The sequence below is a fragment of the Castor canadensis genome, chromosome 3, assembly GCF_047511655.1.
Source record: "Castor canadensis chromosome 3, mCasCan1.hap1v2, whole genome shotgun sequence".
In the NCBI taxonomy this organism is placed as follows: Eukaryota; Metazoa; Chordata; class Mammalia; order Rodentia; family Castoridae; genus Castor; species Castor canadensis.
The window spans coordinates 178447685-178468540 of NC_133388.1; the positions used below are offsets into that span (position 1 = coordinate 178447685).

The window sequence follows — 20856 nt, forward strand, 5'->3', positions numbered from 1 at the left end:
TCTAGTGGTAGAATGCCTGCCTAGCAAGCACAAAGCCCTGAGTTCAAACTCCAGTACCAGCAAAAAATAATAAAAACAATTCTTGCCCTTCAAGATCTCTTACTCTACAAGAGATCAGTAGTATGGATATATAGGATCTTTTAAAATATGGGTGAATTTTTCTGTTTGCTTTTGCAGACAGGGTCTCACTATGTTGCCCATGTTGGTCTCAAACTCCAGTTTAAGTGCCTTAGCTTTCTGAGGGCTGGGGAGTTTGATCAGTGAAGCATGTTAACAGCATTATACTTTTAATTTGTACTAAGAAGGAAAGTAAGTTTCTGTAGAGCTGCTTTCCAAATTAGCCTAAAAGTGAAGTAAAGACCAAGTATAAAACCTTATGATATTTACTCAGATCATTACAAACTCTTTATAATCATGCACATAAATTATAAAGGGTGCTCTGGTGTTACCCTTAAAATTACTAGTAAAAGAGCAGTGAGGATTAGTACAAATATAATTTTTAGCAAATTAAATTTGTTTCTCTTTAAAGTTTAGGTGGTAGAAGAAAGATTTTTTATAAGGATATATATATATATATATACACACACCATTACAGATAAAAAATAATACTCAAAAGAGGTAAGAGAAGATAATGAAAATCCTATGTTTAATTTTTCACAGATTAAATGTCAAGATTCACAAGTAAATCCTTCACATATCTGGAACAGAACTGAAGCAAACCTCAAGAAAGTCACAGGTTTGATAGCACCAAAAACATCATTATTATTTGCCTGACAAATTGAGGACTTTTTTGGTGGGACAATCCAATTGCACTGTCAATTACTATTAAGAAAGAATTGAATCAAAACAAATAAAAAACCCAGTCCAAACCATTTAATATTTTTGCAGGAGAAAAGGCATAGAATATAAATATATGTTCCCACAAGGAAAAGGCACAATGGATCATGAGCATGCTCAATTATAAAATGAGAGGATAATTCCATGGTATCTTTAAATTAATCCAATACCATATAAGAAAATACAACTCGTGGTTCTTCTTATCAATGTAAAAGTATATACATACATATAAACAACCAGAAAGCGACAAATTAAAATGTGTAACAACACTTATTTCTGGATATAGTGACTACAAGTTTTTGTAGAGTTTTCTTAATGTGATTCTACATTTTTCCAAAATTTGTAAAAGTATTTTAAAAAATCATTCTCATTGAAACAAAACTTTGTAATTTCCAAAATGGTAAATTTTGGTTTGAAAACAACAGGCACAGATTTAAAGATTTATTTAAAACTATGCATCTATACAGAGGGGGTGAATTTGACCAAAGTACATTATATGCACATATGGAAATATCACAATGAATATAATTACAATTATACAATTAATATAAAAAAGAATATTGTAAGAACGCTTGTAAATGACACTATTTACCCTCATTACAACAACAAAATTTTTTTAAAAGATAAAAAAAGAAATTGCTCTGAAAAAATAAATAAAAATCATGCATCTTATTTTTTTGTTCTTAACAGACATGTAAAATCAACAGCAAACTTCATGGAAAGGGAGAAGTGGTAGAAATTTGTCAAATTAATATACAGGTCAACCAAAATGTATTTAATTAGCTTGAAACCATATATATTGTTTGTTTGTTTGTTTGTTTGTTTTTGTTTGTGGTACTGGGGATTGCAGTCAAGGCTTCACACTTACTAGGCAGGAGCTCTACCATTTGAGCCACATTTCCAGCCCAAAATTCATAAATCAGGAACTATGAAATCTTAAAAGCAAAACATACCAGGAATACTTTTATAACAAGCATTACTTAAAACACTGAAATATTAGGTCACTTAACCAAGAATTCACTATCACAAACATCCTCAAAATCTACTGCTGGTAAAATACCAAGCTCTCCAGTGGATTTATCACTCCTAGATGCTTTCAGTGAGGTTGGAAGGCAGAGTTCATGTCATATTAGAAGAACAATATCTAACAACTGATGTGTAAAGTTGAGTAAGACAATTAAGGCCTCTGGGTCTATGTCCTTGTTTCTAATTGGAATGACTACAAGTAATGAAACTTCAAAATCCTGTTCTAGGTAGTCATAAAATTAAAACAAATAGAATTATGACTGATTACTATGTACAAAGAAAGGAAGACACAAAAATGGGTCTTTTTTGTAAAAGAAAGCAGCAAAAATGAAGGGAGTGACTAAAAAGCGATACAAAAATGAAAGAGGTTGCAACATCAGAATTGGGATTCTTTTATTTTCAAAATTCTTAATAATGAAGTATTCCCTGTTTTCAAAAATCCCAAGTATAATAAAAACTAAAACTTTATGAGACAGAAAGGAGTAAGTGGAGTGACCTAAAACATTGCTCTTAATTATTTTCAAAATGAAGAAACCCATTAACACAGAAGTTGGGACACATAAGGGGCTACCCATGTTCACTTCAAACTGTTATGTAAGCCTTTAAGTTAAAACAGAAAAATCATATCCAAAATTACATGGAATAAACTTTGTTTACTAACTGTGCATTTTAAAAATGCTTTTCAAAAATCAAATTTTAAAAATCAAATAAGATACAGATAAATACATTAACATATTCTCATATTTTCAAAAATCATAAACTGTATACTCTTCGAAGACTTATTCAATTCACTTGAGAACTTACTAAAGCAAAGTATTACAGTTCATAAACTAACCTTACATAGGGTACAGGATCATCCTGAATCATATTAAGCAGCCACTGCAGTTCTTCATAACTCCTGTCCACTGAAAATAAAAACGAGGAAATAAATTTATCAATTATAAAATATTACCTAACAAATAAAAAGTGGTAAGTAGAGAGTTTTCAATTTTTTTTTTTTTTACCTTTTTTATGTATTGGACCATTTTGTAACCTTCCAAAGAATCATGCATATATAATGAAGACATAAAATAGTACCAATGTACATATTTTTTTTCACTAAAGTTCAAGCCAATAGCACACACAACGTAAAGCAAACTAATTAAGAGCCCTAAATTAGAAAAAAAATTAATTAGGTAAAATCTGTCCAATTATTTCTAAATGACTAAAATCCAATGTTATCTCAACTGTATTATACAGTAAGACAGTTGTTCTTGACATATGATTTTTTTCCTTATGACTAAAGGGCAGTCTTAATTTTTCAATGTAATATAAAAGCAATTACAAAAATAGTGCTATGAATATACTTGACATAAAATGACTCACTAGCTAGTTTCCATTTGTCTCTTCAGTATGTTTTGATTTTATAAGTGGAAAAGCTTTATTCTTAAAATTTTTATTCCCAATAGTTCTCATTTCTTTCGTTTTCTAATTTGAGCACCAGTATTTCACATTACTGGTTAACAACAATGAAGTCTGGTTTCGTGCTTCATGTTTAAACAGCACTCAATTAAATTATACTTATTAGTTTAGCATTTATTTGGAAACTATAACATGAGTATTCTGTCTTATTGCAGGTAGTACTATTTCATGAATTCTTCCTCATATTCATGAGACACTCACTCATACATCTTAGGAAAGAAGGCTGGGAATACTACCAAATTTAATGGACCTTAAGATCAAGACTTGTAGTTTTCAAATTGGTATGACTTCAATATAGAAATGGAGACTGATACAGGATCACTTATTCTTTCCAAAGAATTAATTTAATAACAACAAATTACTATTTACACCAACATTTCTTAAATGCAAGGATACTTTAGACACTAAAGAGAAAAAAAATGACAGTCTTCTGAACTGAGGCCAACATGTTTTACATATGCATATATATATATATATATATATAAAATATATGCAACGTAGACGTAACATTGCCCCCTTTCTTTACTTTCTGACTACATTTCTACTGAAATGTGTTAAAAGTACAAAGAGTTAAATATAAGTAGAATTAACTTCTTTACTCTTCCCATATTTTAGTGCTATAATCTGCAATTTGAGATGTAGACTACATTTACATATTTCCTTTACTTGCATAGTAATTTTAAAGAATTATATTTGAAATATACATTAAATTTTATAAGCAGCTTAACACATGTTTAAGCTTAACTCTTTATATGAGCAGTTATCACTAGTTCTTTCACTGTACACATTCACCAATCTTGTGTTATTTTGATTCACCTCTAGTTCAGATGAAAATTATGTTTGGGAGTTTTATTTTTAAGAATGTTAAAGGGCTGGAGGTATGACTCAAGCAGTAAAGTGCCTGCCTAGGAAGTGTAAAGACCTGGGTTCAAACTCCAGTGTTGCCAAAATGAATAATTCATATTAAAAACATTTTGAGAAACTCAGCATGAGAAAGATAAAGAAGTGAAGATGTTAAAAAGTCATGAAAAATAAAAACAAGTTGTAAGCAAAATAATAATCCAAGAAATAACAGAATACTCTAATAGGGTATAAATTAAATTGACCTAAGCTAAATTCTGCTGAAACTTTAATTTTTCACTTTAAGAAAAAATGTGTAAGTTCCTAGGAATATCAGAAATACATTCAAAAGACGGTGAACAAAATGGCTATGTAATTTCTAAGGGCAGTTATCTAAGATTCTCTACCTGATGACTTTGTCACTGATACAGTCTTGGAGAGTCAGAATGCTTGCTAGGCAGGTGCCCTACCACTTGAGCCACACCCCCAGTCCTATTTGCTTTAGTTATTTTTTTGAACAGTCTCACGTTGTTGCCCAGGCTGACAGTGGACTGTGATCCTCCTATTTACACCTCCAGCTTAGCTGGGATGACAGGCACACACCATCACACCTAGCTTTATTGGTTGAGAGGGAACCTTTCTACCTCCTTTTCTCCCCATCTCCGGCCCACTAGCACTAAACACTATTTTCCATCCTCTGCCTTTTCAGTACCTGGCTGTACTGGTGTGTGCCAAAACATAGCCATATGCATTATTCTTTCATTCATTTTTTGGTCTGCCTTATGTCTTTTTTAACAAATTCATGAAGCCCTGCTAAGTTTCTCTACTGGAGTTACTGTTTATGGTCTCCTGCTCGATTTTCAGATACAAACTTTGACACAGATGTAAATAAGGTATTTTCTTGAATTCTTAGACATTTGTAAAAGTTCTCTTATTTTTAAAAATAACTTGTATGTATAGGACTAACAAAATGAAACCCCCTTTTGCAAGTTATATGTGCTAATTTTTAAAAAAGTCAAAATATAATACGCAATTTAATCTACAGAATACCATGACTTCTCTAAAAGTTCAAAGATATCTATAATTTAATTGTTTCCCTCATTTACTCTTACATGAATCTTACATTTACAAAAAATTCTTTCCAAATTCAGTAGGTCAAGAATTTACAATTAAAATTATCTTAGTAAACACCAACAATCAAGACTGTCTTTAAAAAGCATTTCTTTCAGATAGCATAGATAAATGGGACTTCATAAAACTAAAAAGCTTCTGCTCAACAAAAGAAATGGTCTCTAAACTGAAGAGACCACCCACAGAGTGGGAGAAAATATTTGCCAGCTACACATCAGACAAAGGACTGATAACCAGAATAGATAGGGAAGTCAAAAAACTAAATTCTCCCAAAACTAATGAACCAATAAAGAAATGGGCAAGTGAACTAAACAGAACTTTCTCAAAAGAAGAAATTCAAATGGCCAAAAAACACATGAAAAAATGCTCACCATCTCTAGCAATAAAGGAAATGCAAATTAAAACCACACTAAGATTCCACCTCACCTCCATTAGAATAGCCATCATTAGCAACACCACTAACAATAGGTGTTGGCAAGGATGTGGGGAAAAAGGAACCCTCTTACACTGCTGGTGGGAATGGAAACTAGTACAACCACTCTGGAAAAAAATTTGGAGGCTTCTTAAAAACCTAAACATTAATCTACCATTATGATCCAGCAATACCACTCTTGGGGATATACCCAAAAGACTGTGACACAGGTTACTCCAGAGGCACCTGCACACCCATGTTTATTGCAGCACTATTCACAATAGCCAAGTTATGGAAACAGCCAAGATGCCCCATTACTGACGAATGGATTAAGAAAATGTGGTTATTTATACACAATGGAATTCTATGCAGCCATGAAGAAGAATGAAATGTTATCATTTGCAGGTAAATGGATGGAACTGAAGAACATCATTCTGAGTGAGGTTAGCCTGGCCCAAAAGACCAAAAATCATATGTTCTCCCTCATATGTGGACATCAGATCAAGGGCAAACACAACAAGAGGATTGGACTTTGATCACATGATAAAACACCCAAAAAACTAGATAGCATTTGTTGCCCTCAATGCAGAGAAACTAAAGCAGACACTTTAAAGCAACCTAAGGCCAATAGGAGAAGGGGACCAGGTTAGTTCGAGAAGAATTAACTTAGAAGGTAACACACATGTACAGGAAAACAATGCGAGTCAATTCTCTGTATAGCTATCCTTATCTCAACAAGAAAAAACCCTTGCTCCTTCCTATTATTGCTTATATTCTCTCTCCAACAAAACTAGAGATAAGGGTAAAATAGTTTCTGCCTGGTAGCAAGGGATTGAGGGAGTAAGGGAGGGAGTGGGGGGGTAAGGAGGGGGTGGGGGTAAGGGGGGAGAAATGACCCTAACACTTTATGCACATATGAATATAATAAAAAAAGAAAAAAAAAGTATTTCTTTCTAAAATGACATGAGCATCTACATCTAAAAGATCACCTTTAGTATAATCAACAACTGCTTCCAAGGCTGCTATCCTGATGTCCACAAAGTGGCCATACTCAGCATAAGACTTAAAAAGAGCTGGATCACTCGGCACATGACCATTCTTCTGAAGCACTCTGATGGCTCTCAAGCAACTAGAAAAAGAAATAAAATTAAGTTAGCTACTTTCACTGAGGCAGTATGAATCAAATTTATTTTCTAGCTACTAAGAGATTTTATTCAGTACATTTAAAAACTGATGTAATTTGAATCCACATACAATTTTGTGACATTCTATTTTTATGGGATGAAAAAATTTCAAAATTATTATCTAAATCCCATTAAAAGAAAACAAATTTCAAAACTTGCTTGGAAACTCAATTTCATGTATCATTACATTTCTAACAGGAATACTCTTCGGCAAAAGGTATTTACCATAAAATGTAATAAAGTATTTTCTCCAAAATTTTTAATACAATTTACTCACTACATAAATGGAAGGTTAAAACTTAAAACTATTCATATTGTTTGAATATGAAAATTCAAAATTTAAAACAAAGGAAAAAAAGCACATTTTTTTGGTGCCAAAAATATAAGTAGACAATAAATGAACAGTATGCATCATCATTATTGAATGTATATGTATATGTATATGTATATGGTCTCCTGCCATATACAAAGTAGACAGAAGTGAAAAGTCACCTGAAAAGGTGGCTAACAGAGGGATATTTACATTGAATCTAATGAAGCAAAAAACAAGTTAGTCATCAAAAATGATGCTTATGAAGAATTTTTGGTGACATGAGAAAGTATTTATGATATAAACTTAATTAAGAAGCATATTCTCTAACTATAACAATTTATCTGTGGTTGAACAAATTTTTAATTTTCCCCTACTACTTTACTATGCTTTTCAATTTTTTCTAATAAGAATATATTTATTTTATAGTTATAAAAAGCAAAGAATTTAATGATACCTGACAGTGATAGTATGTCTATAACTTGGAAGAAGTTTTTCCATATTCAAAAACCTGGTGATTTCTTCAAGAATTAGTCGCACATCAGGATTTAAGTTATCCAAAGTTCTCACTTCATTATTCACACTAACTGCAGGCGTAACAGAGTTGGCCAGAGCATCAATCATTTCTGCACGATAATAGTTATCTGAAAACTAAACCAAAGCATAATTAACAGAAGGTAAAATGAACTCTTCTGATGAAAATCTAATAAAATACATATAATTTAAGAACATAATTTAGAATCTGAACAGAGTTGGCATGCACAAGGCCCTGGGTTTGATCACCATCACACCAAAAGGAAAAAGAGAAAGAGAAAACCTAATTTATGAAAACATAAGCAAGTTCTCTAGTAAACATTCAACTTAGTCCTTTGTATAGAGTCACACTTTGAAAACAAGAGTGAAAGAGATTATTCATTAATCGGTGATACATTAGTTTACTGAACAAATACTTACTATGTGTAAGGCACTCTTGTTGTCTAAAGAAGACTACAGTAACAAATCCTGCCATAACCCAAAGCTTCAAGTCAACTATCTAATTCTCTACTACATAAAGGTATAATAAACAGGATCTCCAAAGAGTTGATGAAATGGTCAACATAAAAAAGAGAAAAGGAAATAAACTCAGAACAAAAAGAAAAAAAACAACTTGGAAGAAACAGACAATGCTAAGTACAGAAAACCCCAGTAAAGGACAAAAAAAAAAAAAAAAACTATTATTGATATGGTAAGACATAAAAAATGATAGTCTAAGAGCATAACATTATTTTAAAGAGAAAGAAATATGCACAGAATAAAGACCAAATTTAAACTGTGCAGAGCTTAGGAAACTGTCCCATACATCAAAGGATATGAATATCTTAACAGTACAGTGTAAAGAAAAATGAAGACGGCTGGATGGTCTATGAAAGTTTTTCTTATCAATAAAGGCTGATGAATATAGGAAGAGTTAACTATTAGTGGAATATACATGCAGACATATAGTAACCTTGTCTGGAAAAGTTTGCAAGTATGGGAGAGGAGTGGTTCTCAGAATTATTAAAACAGTATTTTGCAAATAATTTTAACGCATGAGACAGAATTGAGCCACTCACAGACAATACAGGATTAGCCTGGACCTTTCTATTTTCATCAATTCTTATAATTCTATGAAATAACTATGTAGAGGAAAAGTATTTAAAGTGAAATAATAGTACAGAAATAGTGTTATACCTAATGAAATTAATAAAAATAATAAAAAATAACTAAAAATTCAAAATTTAAAATGAAGGAAAAAAAGCACATTTTTTGGTGCCAAAAATATAAGTAGACAATAAATGAACAGTCTGCATCGTCATTATTGAAAAAGCAAGCTTGGATTAAAGTATCAAGTAGAGATGTTAAACTTCTTTAAAAACTTCCATTTGGTCAGGCACGGTACACACATCTTGTAACCCCAGCATTCAGGAGGCAGAGGTAGAAGGATCATGAGTTCTAGGACAAACTGGGCTATATAGCAGAGCCTATCTCAAAAAACAAAACAATAAAAACATTTTGAGGCCCTGGGTGTGATCCCCAACAGTGGGGGAAGAAAAAGGATCATTTAGCTGCAAAATTAAGTAGCATAATTGTGTAATAAGCAGATTATATTTTTTATCAAATAGCATTGGGCTAAAGCTATTCTTATCAAATATAACAGAAGTACATTTATTTATATAAAAAGATATATATAGATATATATATGAAAGGTCTCAAGCTTAAAGTTGACATACTTTCAATAATTTCCTAAATTCTAAACCAATTCCTTATTCTTTCAATGCTAGATTTATTTTTTCCAGCTCTTTCTCTCCATTTTAACTCCCTACTGTCTCCACTGAGATTTCTTAGATTTCCTCCTCCTGTAACAGCCTCCCCCAGCAACTGGGACTACAGGCTTACACCACTGTGCCCAGCTTCTGTACTTTAACAGATGCTATAAAATGTACTACGTATTCTTCCCTCTTCTGTCCTTTCATTACATGAAATTACAGCTCCCTCTACATTCTTCCTTCCTGCAGAAGCTTACTCTGGTTTCCCAAACCTCCATGTGGGTTAGTCCCTCAAGCACTTCTTCAGCAGACTGAGTAATCAACTACCATAATACTAAGCCCATCTAATTAAGATATTGCTCATTTGTGTCTTTCTCTATAGGTTAAGTACTAGAAAGATAAGTTATTCATCTTGGTATCATCAAAACCTAAACCTTGTATTAATTTCCAATTAATAAGTGAACACTAGGTATTTAGTCCAGAGAAAAGATTAGCCAAGAGGTGTCTACTATTTTCTACTTTTGTTTATTATGACTTTGAATATATGTAAGGTTAACTAAATATAAAATTTACTCTGGAAGTAAAACCCCCAAAATATCAGGCAACAGTCTAAAGAAAAGAGCAGTAATTGTATTTCATGGGTATATTTGAGTGTTTCCTAAGCAGATCACACAGTTAAAAGAGAAGTAATTAGAAAAATTTTAATGTGAACCTGAAATTAAGAACTGTGAAAGGAACTAATGAGAAACATACCCAGTTACACAGTACATTATACAAAACTTCCCTGGGAACTAGACAGTCATTTAAGTATTGATCAAAATAAAATATTAGATGCTCAGGAGTAGTGGTTCACACCTGCAATGCCAACACTAGGAAAGCTGAAGCAGGAGACTGTGAGTTTAAGGCCAGTCGGGGCTATGTAGCAAGACCCTATCTCAAAAAAATACTTTAAAACAAACAAACAAGCTGGCAGAGTTGCTCAAGTGGTAGAGCGCCTACTTAGCAAGCATGAGACCTTGAGTTCAAACCCCAGTACCAGAAGAACAAACAAACCAGGGCCAGGGACATAGCTCAGTATGCTTGCCGAGCTTAGCAATTTCACCTACTGTTCTATTCTAATTTAGTGCTAAAGTATATAAAAATCTGAACCACTTAATCAAAACAATAATGAAATAAAAATAATCATCTGTTTTCTAAAAATGGGTCTGCCTACATGAGTGGACCCATGGAAAAAGGTAACGTAAATGTCCCTACTATAGTTTGTTCTGGGAGAGACTGATGGTAGTAGAGACTATCAGAAATAAAGACAAGAGATTCACAAAAATCAAGAAAAGGTGAATGGGCTATAATGTTTTCTTTTAAAGCACTAATTTTTTAAGAAGACTTTTAAGTTTAGGTCATTTGAATATTACTTAGGGGCAAAAGTAATACTGATTTTCATTAAAAATCATCTGTTTTTAAAAAATGCCCTTGGGTTTTTTCTTTTCTAGAATTGTAATATTTTAATTAAATGATTGATGAATGACATATCCTACTAGTTACATGTATCTTTGTATGTGCTCTTCCTTCAATCTGCAATGACTTTCTTAGACTAATCCTACATGTAAACAAAGAAAATCTTATTAATCTTTTATTTACCTTATTTATTTTGTTTGACATTCACTACTTCTACACAAAACTTCTCTGTACCTTTCTCTCTACATTCTTGAAATAGTTTCTTAAAATCTACCAGCTAGCAAAAACACTATGTCTTTCTTATTATTGCTTATTTCTACTCTTCAATGGGACTGGAGAAAAGCACAGAACAGGTTCTACCTTGTAAGTGAGTGGGGGAATGGGGGGGCAGGGATGGACGACACACAGTGGGGAGTAATGACCTAAACAATGTATGCACATGTGAATGTGAATAAATGAATAAAAAAAAAAATAAGGATGGGGGTGGCCAGTGGTCAGGTTCAGGGAGAAGACAACGATATAACATCCAGTCACAAACTAGTTTCAACATACAACAGGAGGACCTTAGTCAAGCAGAGCCCAATGTCATCTCCTAGTTTCAGCCATTCCTTGGCTTAGCTTTTCTCACTAAGCCCCTCCATGCAGGAAGCTTTGTTATCCTTTCAATAAATTTTGGACTTGCTTAAAATAGAAATAGTATGTGACCGTGCTAAAAAAAAAAACAAAACAAACAAACAAAAAAACTACCTTGAAAATCTCATATACCTGCAGTTTAGCAGTTGCTATAAATGACTGTTGTTTACTTGTCTGATTTCTCTATTAGCTATGTTCTTGAGAGACCATAACCAGACTACAACAGCAGTTGCTCAATAAATGTTTCATGAATAAAGTTTCTTAAGACATCAATCACTTTTTCTTTCTATTTAAAATTGTTCACTACTTGTTACAGCATATATACTAAAAAACATCTGCTCACTGTTAACTGAAAAAAAGTAGGATGAAGTAATTTTTGGATATCCTATATCTATTTGCTAAATAAATGAATAAAAACATACAATGGTATAAAAAAAGTCAAATTCACCAATAAACAAATTAATTCCAGGCTGAACCACTTACGAAAAGAAATCATTTTGTAAAAAAAAAAAAAAAGGGGGCAGAGGGGCTAGAAATGTAGCTCAGTAGTAGAGGGCTTGCCTAGCATGCTCAAGGCCCTAGGTTTAATTCCCAGTACTGCTACAAACAAACACAAATTTCAAAAGCCAATGGTGATGGCACATACCTATAATCCCAGCACTCAGGAGGCTGAGGTAGGAAAAAACCAAGTTCTAGGTAAGCCTGGGCTACACAGTAAGACTCTCAAAAAACGAAGGATTGGGACTTCCAGGGTAAGATACTAGACTAGAGCTTCCTCTGTGTGATTCTGTGAACTCCAACAATCAGGGCAACAATGGACTGACTGCATTTTGAACAGAGAAAGAGAGGAAGAGTATCAGGAATCATGACAGAGGTGACGAGACAGCTAAAAAACATAAAGAAACAGAAAGGTAAGAAAAAAGTAGCAAACAGCCTGCAGTTCCAACCCCAGCTCCCTGGGGAGACAAGAACCTGAAGCCACAATCACAAGGTAAGCCGTGCATCCCTGGTAAAAGAGACTGGCAGACCTAGTAGCAGGATAAGCCCACATTTCTCTCAAACCTTAAATCCAGTGTGGGGATTTAGTGTGATGGCAACTCCTATGTGGCAGGGCAGAATTAGGGAAGAAATTAATTTTTCTGCTCTCCATATCTTAGAGAGCTATAGCCAGGCACCAACTTGAGAGGGGATTCTATTAAAACTGGGCTACTCTGAAAGCGAGGATCAATCATAAGTCAGGGAAGCTGGGGACACGCTCCCACAGTGTCTGGGTGGAAGAGAGCCATCATGAGAGGCAGTCATGGAGAGAGGGAGGGTAGTAAACTGACCCATTGAGAAGCTTAGGCAACAGGGATCTTAGGCTATGAAGAGCACAGTGGTTGGTGGCACCCCCCTCTGTGGTAAGAAGCAACCTCATAGCTTGTGACCACAGCAGAGACAAGGAGCTTCCCGTCCATGGCAAATAAACTGCATGGACTCCAGTGCTGTCTCCCTGTTTCATGTAGTTTGTTGCTGGGCAGGAATGGCAGTGTTGAGCCTAGGTATACCAGATCGCTCAGTGTCCTCAGCTTCCTTCTTCCTGTAGGGTGGTTAACTACTGAGCAGGGTCTAATAGTGCTGTGACCAGCAGGCAGAGGGCCGAGTCCCTCAGTTCTACCCTCTCTCCCTCTCTCCTCCAGTGCAGATCTCAGTGCTGTTTGCTACTCCCACTTTTTGACCCACTCAGGGAGACACCCCTAAGCTTGGACATTTGCAGCCCCTGGATGAATAAAATAGGGAGGGGGGCTGTGGAGTGACTGGGAACCTTCGGAGGCCACAGCCCAAAAGGACATGGAGATAGGAACAGGTCTGGGTACTCAAAGGGAAGCTTCTAAATCAAACATAGCTCCAAGCTAACAACTGACTCTTGACTGGCCTGGTCTTTGTAACCCGCATACAGCACCAACTTCACAAATGTTGTTACTATTATGGTGGTTTGTTTGCTCTTCTCTGAGTGGTATTAGGGATTGAGCCCTCAAAAGAAAGCTAAGACCCCCCCCCTAAAAAAAAACCCCTTCAGAGTTAAACTGTACCACAGATCAAATAGACTGAATCTACAGAATATTCCATTCCATCTACAGAATGCACATTCTTCCCAGCAACCCACGGAACTGATTCCAAAATAAATCACATTTGGGACCATTAAGTAATTCTTAAAACAACAACAACAACAACAATAACAAAACCCTGAAATCATTTCTTGTATTTTATCAAACTATAATGAAGTAAAATTAGAAATAAAAAGAAAGTGCAGAGACTACAAACACATGGACATTGAAAAATACACTTTTGAATGACCAGTAGATCACTGAAGAAATTAACAGAGGAAATTAAAAAATTCCTAGAATCAAATAAAAATACAACCTACCAAAAACTTAGGGAAACAACAAAGGCAGTATTAAGAGGGAAGTTAACAGTTATAAGTACCTACATTAAAAAGCAAAGAGCTCTCTGGGCAGAATGGCTCAAGTGGTAACGCACCTGCCTAGGAAGCATGAGGCCGAGTTCAAAATCCAGTTACCACTCCCTACCCCCCAAAAGCAAAGAGCTCTTAAATAAATAACTTAATGATACACTTCAAGGGTTCAGAAAAAAAGAAGAAAAAGCCAAACCCAGTATGAGTACATAAAAAAAGTAATAGTAAAGGCCATGGCAAAAATTAATGACTAAATGAGACTGAAAGAACACAAAGTACCAATGAACAAAAAGTTGGTTCTGTGAAAACAAACAAGATTGACAAACCCTTAGACAAACTAAGCAAAAGTGAGAGAAAAGAACCAAGTTAATAAAATCAGAAGTGAAAAGGCGGATATTATAACAAATATCACTGAAATCCAGAGGATCATTATGGAATATTTTGAAAATGTGTAATCCAAAAAATTGTAAAATGTAAACGAAATGGATAAATCTCTAGATACATATGACCTACCAAAATTGAACCAAGATAATATAAACAAAAAACAGACCAAACACCAAGAATGAGATTGAAGCAGTAACAAGGAATCTCTCAATAAAGGGAAGTCTAGGACTGGATATACAAATTGCTGAATTTTACCAGACCTATGAAGAGCTGAAGCAGTAATAAGGAATTTCCCAACAAAGAAAAGCCCAGGACTGGACAAATACACTGCTGAATTGTACCAGACCTTTAAAGAACTAACAGCAATACTTCACAAACTATTCCATAAAAAAGAAAGAGAAAAAAAATGCATCTAAACTCATTCTGTGAAAAATTAGCCCGATACAAAAACAGGATAAAGATACAACCAAAAAGTAAAACTATACACCAATTTCCCTGGTGGACAAAGATGCAAAAATTGTCAATAAAATATCTGAAAACTGAATTAAACAACACACTAACAAGATCAGATAATAAGGTCAAGATGGTTCATTCCAGGGATGCAAGGATGGTAACACATGCAAATCAATAAACATACTACAGCAAACAGAATCAAAGACAAAAATTATATGATCATCTCAAAACAAATAACAACAAAAAACACAAAGGAATAACCTAACCAAGGAGGCAAAAGACCTCTAAAATGAAAACTATGAAACACTGAAGAAAGAAACTGAAGACACTAGAAGATGGTTCATGAACTGGCAGAATTAATATTGTGAAAATAACTATATTACCAGAAGCAATCTACATATGCAATGAAATTCCCATCAAAATTTCAATGACATTCTTCACAGCCATAGAAAAATCAATCTTAAAATTCATATGGCAACACAAAAGACCCTGAATAGCAAAAGCCAGGCTAAGCAAAATAAATCAATGCTGGAGGTATCACAATTCTTTATTTCAAATTATACAACAGAGCCTCAGTACATTGGACAAAGACCCCTTTAGCAAATGGTGCTGGGAAAACTGGAAAGCCATATGTAGAAGACTGAATGTAGATTCTTATCTCTCACCTTGTAAAGTATCAATTCAAAATGGGTCAAAGATGTTAATGTAAAAACTGAAATTTTAAAATTACTATAGGAAAACCCTTCAACCTATAGGCATAGGCAATGACTTTCTGAACAGAGCCCCAACAGCTCAGGACTTAATAGAAAGAACTGACCAATGGGATTGTATCAAATTAAAAAAGTTTCTTCTATACAGCAAAGAAAACAATTACCAAAGTGAAGAGACAGCCTACAGAATGAGAGAAAAATCTTTGCTATATATCCATCTGACAGAGAATCAATATTCAGAATATACAGAGAACTCAAAAAACGTAATGTCAAAAGAATAAAAAAATCTAATCAATAAATGGGCAAATGAACTGAACACAGTTCTTGAAGAAATACAAGTGGTTAATAAATATCAGTGAAAAAAACTCAACATCTTTAGCCACCAGGGAAATGCCAATCTAATCTACATTGAGATTCCATCTTACCCCAGTCAGAATGGCCAACATCAAGAAAACAACCTAGCTACTTTGTAGGTGAAGATCAGGAGGATCGAGGTTCAAGACCAGTCCAGGCAAAAAGTCCATGAGACCCCTTAATTTCACCAACGGGATGGTAGCGTACCTGATATCAACTTTAGGGAAGCACAAATAGGAAGATTTGGCCCAGACCAATCTAGGCATAAAGTGAGAACCTATCTCAAAAATAACCAACGTAAAAAGGGCTCAAGTAAAGAGAGTCTGCTTAGCAAGTACAAGGCCTGAGTTCAACTCCCAGTACTACAAGGAAAAAAAGACAAGATAACACACACATACACACACACACACACACACACACGCTGGCAAGGATTTCAGGAGAAAAAGAAGGAACCCTTATATGCTGTTGGTGGGATTGTACATTAGTCCAGGTTCTAAGGAAATCAGTATACAAGTTCATTAAAAAAAGTAAAAATCAAAACTACTGTATTCCTGGGTGTATACCCAAAGGAATCTAAGTCAGCACACAATTGGAGATACCTACACATCTGTGTTTATTGCAGCACTAATCATAATAGTCAAGTTATGGAATCATCTTATGTGTCCACAAAAAGATCAAAGGATAATGAAAATACAGTACATAAACAAAATGGAGCTTTTCGTAAAGAACAAAATTATGTCATTTGCAAAAAATGGATGGAATTTGAGCATTATGTTAAGTAAAATAAGCCAGATTCAGACAAATATTGAATATTTTTCTCTTCTGCAGAATCTAGATTTAAAAAATGAAAAAGACATGAAAGTACAAGGAGCATTATTTGGAAGAGGAAGGGGACTAGTAAGGTGAGGGAAGAGAGGTAATGGGGAGATGAGCATGATCAAAGTACATTATACATGTATGAGACTGTCATGATGAAAGGCATTAAACAGGTACCAAAATAAAATAAAACAAAGAACATCAAAAACACTAAGGCTGGGGATGTTGCTCAACAGTACAGCACTTGCCTAATTTGCACAAGGCCCTGGGTTTGATCACAAAAGGGCAAAAAAAAAAAAAAAAAAAAAAAAGTATAAAAATAAAGCTGGTACTGTAAGACTTCAGGAAATCAAGTTTCAGCTGTCTGCACATCTGATGAGTTACCATCTCCACACTACAGAGGTTTGAGGAACATTTAAAAACTAATTAATCTTAGCTTCCATCTACCAGTTATTAAAATAAATCAGGTTTCTATATCTATAACTCTAGAAAAGTGCCATAAGTTCGACAATGATTTTACAGACTATTTTACAGTGTGGGGTATTTGAGGTCTCTATATATTTCTTTAAAACAAATTTTATAAGGTTCATTAAAAAGAATTTTGTAAGGTTCATTAAAAAAAGTATCTTACCTTATTCTTTCTATTGTCATTGTACTTGATTAAGTCCAAAATAAATGTTAAGACTTCTTTGGGACAAAGATTATGAACATCTCTTAACAACGCCATTGCAACTGGCATAGTCTACAAAAAAAAGAGAATTGTTTTTAAGCATATAAACCAACTTATTCATTACTACAATTGTTTTAACTATACAGAAAAGAATTACTCTGGGGTTTTGGGTATCTAGATGGAACCTAACCCTTATCTTTCACATGCTCCCACTGAGAACAAAAAGTGGGGTAAAAACCTCAAGAAGAGGTTGTTTGACTGGAGGTATTTTTTAGGCCATATGCCTTGGTCCTTATTTGCTGGAAGAAAGTACATGTGATGTAAGTTATAGAAATTCAGTTCTCAGTGATACCATAGAACAGGTATGAATTTCTGGCATTAGACAGTTCATATTTTAAATCTACTATGTAGTAGGCTGAATGTCTTTGGCTAGTTGCTTTCTGAGTAGGAGACTTCTTCCTCACAACCATTTTTGGGCTAAATGATAACAGTGGTTGGAATAATACACCATATAGTAGAGATCAATCATTAATCTTTGAACACACTGATTCTCCAGTAACACCCAATCCCCAGACTAAGGGAAAAAATGGTAAATTGTCTGAAACACAGCCTTTCACCTTCTAAATATTCAAAGCAAATTTTTCTATGGAAGTAGAAACATGATCCACACACACTGGAAAATTTTAGCATTAAACCAAAGCTTTAACTGGGCACTGGTGGCTCATGTCTGTAATCCTAGCTACTTGGGAGGATGAGATTGGGAGGATCAATGTTCAAGGCCAGCCAGGGTAAACAGTTCCTGAGACCTCATCTTCAAGATAACTAAAGCAAAATTAACTGGAGGGGTGTGGTGTGGTCCAAGTGGCAGAGTGCCTGCTTTGTAAGCATGAAGCCCTCACTTCAAACCTCAGTCTCACCAAAAGAAAAAAAAATGCTAATTAATCCTAGGCAGAAGGATAAATGCATGCATAGACATCTTAATCCTTAGAACATGGAGAAATCTAGACTATTTCCTATAAAGTGGACGGTCAGAAAGGAGATGGCCCATTTTCTTTCTTAAAGGAGTAGAGGCAATGAATGGAAGCAATAATAGTCAACATTAATTCTATAAGAAAAATAAGGAAAAGCTCATTTTTTGTAGAAGTAGCTATCCTATGCCTATTCTGCTCTTCTGTAACTCAAGCTTGATGTGGTACCAATCTTCTCTCTTTTCTGCCTACAAGTATTATATGAAAGGTGAACTGGTCTAAAAGCATTAGCTTTACATGTTTTTACCTCAAACCACAGAAATACATTTTCTAACACAACCTAATACACATGTTTAGAAGCAATGTATACAAACTACAAAATAAAACAAAAGCTTTATAATTATCCTCAGCAAACAGGAAGCTTTCTGATACTGCATATTCGGTTTTATTAATTTTTTTTTTTTTAAAAAAACAACAGAGCTTGGGAAGAGGTAGCTCAGGTAGTAGAGTACTTATCTAATATGCTTGAAGCCCTGGGTTCAATCCCCAGTACTGTCAAAAAAATTAAAATGAAGTATCTAAACTAATATCATGACCTTTCATAATTGCTCACAACACTAATTTGAAACTCTGACCTAAGGTACATGGAAGCATGATGACAGAATGAAGAGAACATTCTAGGCACAGAAATTTACTTGTTTTCATACTACAAATTAGTACAATGGCAAGAGATGGAGAATACATTTCAGTCAGTTCTTATTAACAGGATGTCACAGATTTCTTTTATCAGACCATTATTGCCTTTCCCCACATCTAGACCACCCTAAATCTGTTCTGCTAGTGAAATTTGCTATAAGTATATCACCACTGCCGTTCTCAACAGGCACTCCACTTCTGCTAGGCAATCCTTTCACTTTTCTTTCTATCATACTAAATCTCAACTTGCCTAACAAACCTTTAATAGGTGTGGCAGGAGAAGGGCTTATGTAACCATATCGCCATTCCCCATATACACTACTGAAAAAGGAAATCATGCTAGTGTGGTGGTTCACATCTATAATCCCTCTACTTGGGAGGCAGAGATCTAGAGGACAGCAGTGCCGGGCCAGCCTGGGCAAAAAGCTAAAGAGACCCCAATCTCAACAAACAAAGCTGGGTGTGATAGTGTCTGCCTGTCATTCCAGCTATGCGGGAAGTATAAATTGGATGATCACTGTCTAGGCCAGCCCAGGCAAAAATGTGAGACCCTATTTGGAAAAACAAGTAAAACAAAAAGGGCTGGGTGTGCGGCTCAAGTGATAAGAGTGCTAGCCTAGTGAAGCTGAGGCCCTGAGTTCAAAAACCAATACTTATAAAAAGAAATAAAAAAAAGAAAGAAAACTATCCATTTTTAATTCACTTTATTATTAATATGAACAATTAATTACTTGTACAAAGTTCATAAAAGCAATGAACAATCAATGTTTTGGAAGAAAAGCTTTTAAAAAGGCCTACTTGAAAAGATCGTAAGAACATTAGAAAGTAAACTGTACCTTCTGCAGAAAATAACTTTGAAAGCTCATAAAGTTGTTTGTTTTCACAATGTTTGGACAAGTTTTACAACAAAACATCCTAGTAAAGAGAGATTTCATGGCTGGTGGTCCTGTCCACGTGCTCACCATTGAATTTGCAATCTGCAAATAATTAGAAAATGAAGTATTTTCCATCACCACTGCAAATATATTATTAAATAAAATAGCTTTTTTAAAAGCCAGCATTACAGTTTTTATAAATTAATAAAATTTGGTCTTCTATCACCCACTTCCAAGAAAATGAACTCACCCTCCAAAAATATTCTATGTGCACTTAGTTATTGTACACAAGTTAATTTTTAAATTGCAGTATTCATTTATGTTTTAAGTAAAAAATGTTTTCAAAAGGTTTCTCCTCTAAACAGGTTTGTCTCTATTCATTTAGGCAAACGTGACTAAAATTTTTAATTTGTCAGATAGAAACAACATAATTTTAAATAAGATTTTTTAATCCACCCAAGTGAAAACCAAGTCAAATACAGTGTACCATTTAAAAATCTTTAAGAATGCTTTATACAGCCAAGCATGATGGTCCATGCCTGTAATCCTAGCTCACAGAAGGCTGAAAGAGGGACAAGGATTGTGAGTTCAAAGCTACCTTTGGCTACACAGTGAATCTGAGGCCAGTCAGGCCTCATACCTACACCCTGCCTCAATCTGGGGCGGGTGGTGGGCGGGGGGAGAGAAAAGTATGCATTATTTAAAAAAAAAAACAAACCAACCCACATCCCGGTATTGGTAATTTTACAAAATATAAAAATTACATCTGAAAAAAACTAAATTATGATTCACTTTAAATAATACATTCTGTAATTTTATGGCTCTGCTAATATTTTAGCATGCAAGAATCACAAGATTTTTAGAGCACCAATGAAATTATATCCTTAGCAAATAATCATTT

The 20856-nt window shown here is 34.4% G+C and overlaps 1 protein-coding gene across 3 annotated transcripts in view; it reads right to left on the reverse strand.

Moving 5' to 3' along the window:
* The window catches only part of Taf2 (TATA-box binding protein associated factor 2), an 86501-nt gene that overhangs the window by 27897 nt on the left and 37748 nt on the right, over positions 1-20856 (reverse strand). For all 3 annotated transcript variants that reach the window (XM_074069124.1, XM_074069122.1, XM_074069123.1), the window contains 5 exons: positions 19917-20057; positions 17378-17488; positions 7659-7852; positions 6697-6836; positions 2699-2768 (listed from right to left, as the gene is read on the reverse strand). In XM_074069124.1, coding sequence (XP_073925225.1) covers positions 2699-2768; positions 6697-6836; positions 7659-7852; positions 17378-17488; positions 19917-20057 — 656 coding nt within the window. The remainder of the gene's footprint in view (positions 1-2698; positions 2769-6696; positions 6837-7658; positions 7853-17377; positions 17489-19916; positions 20058-20856) is intronic.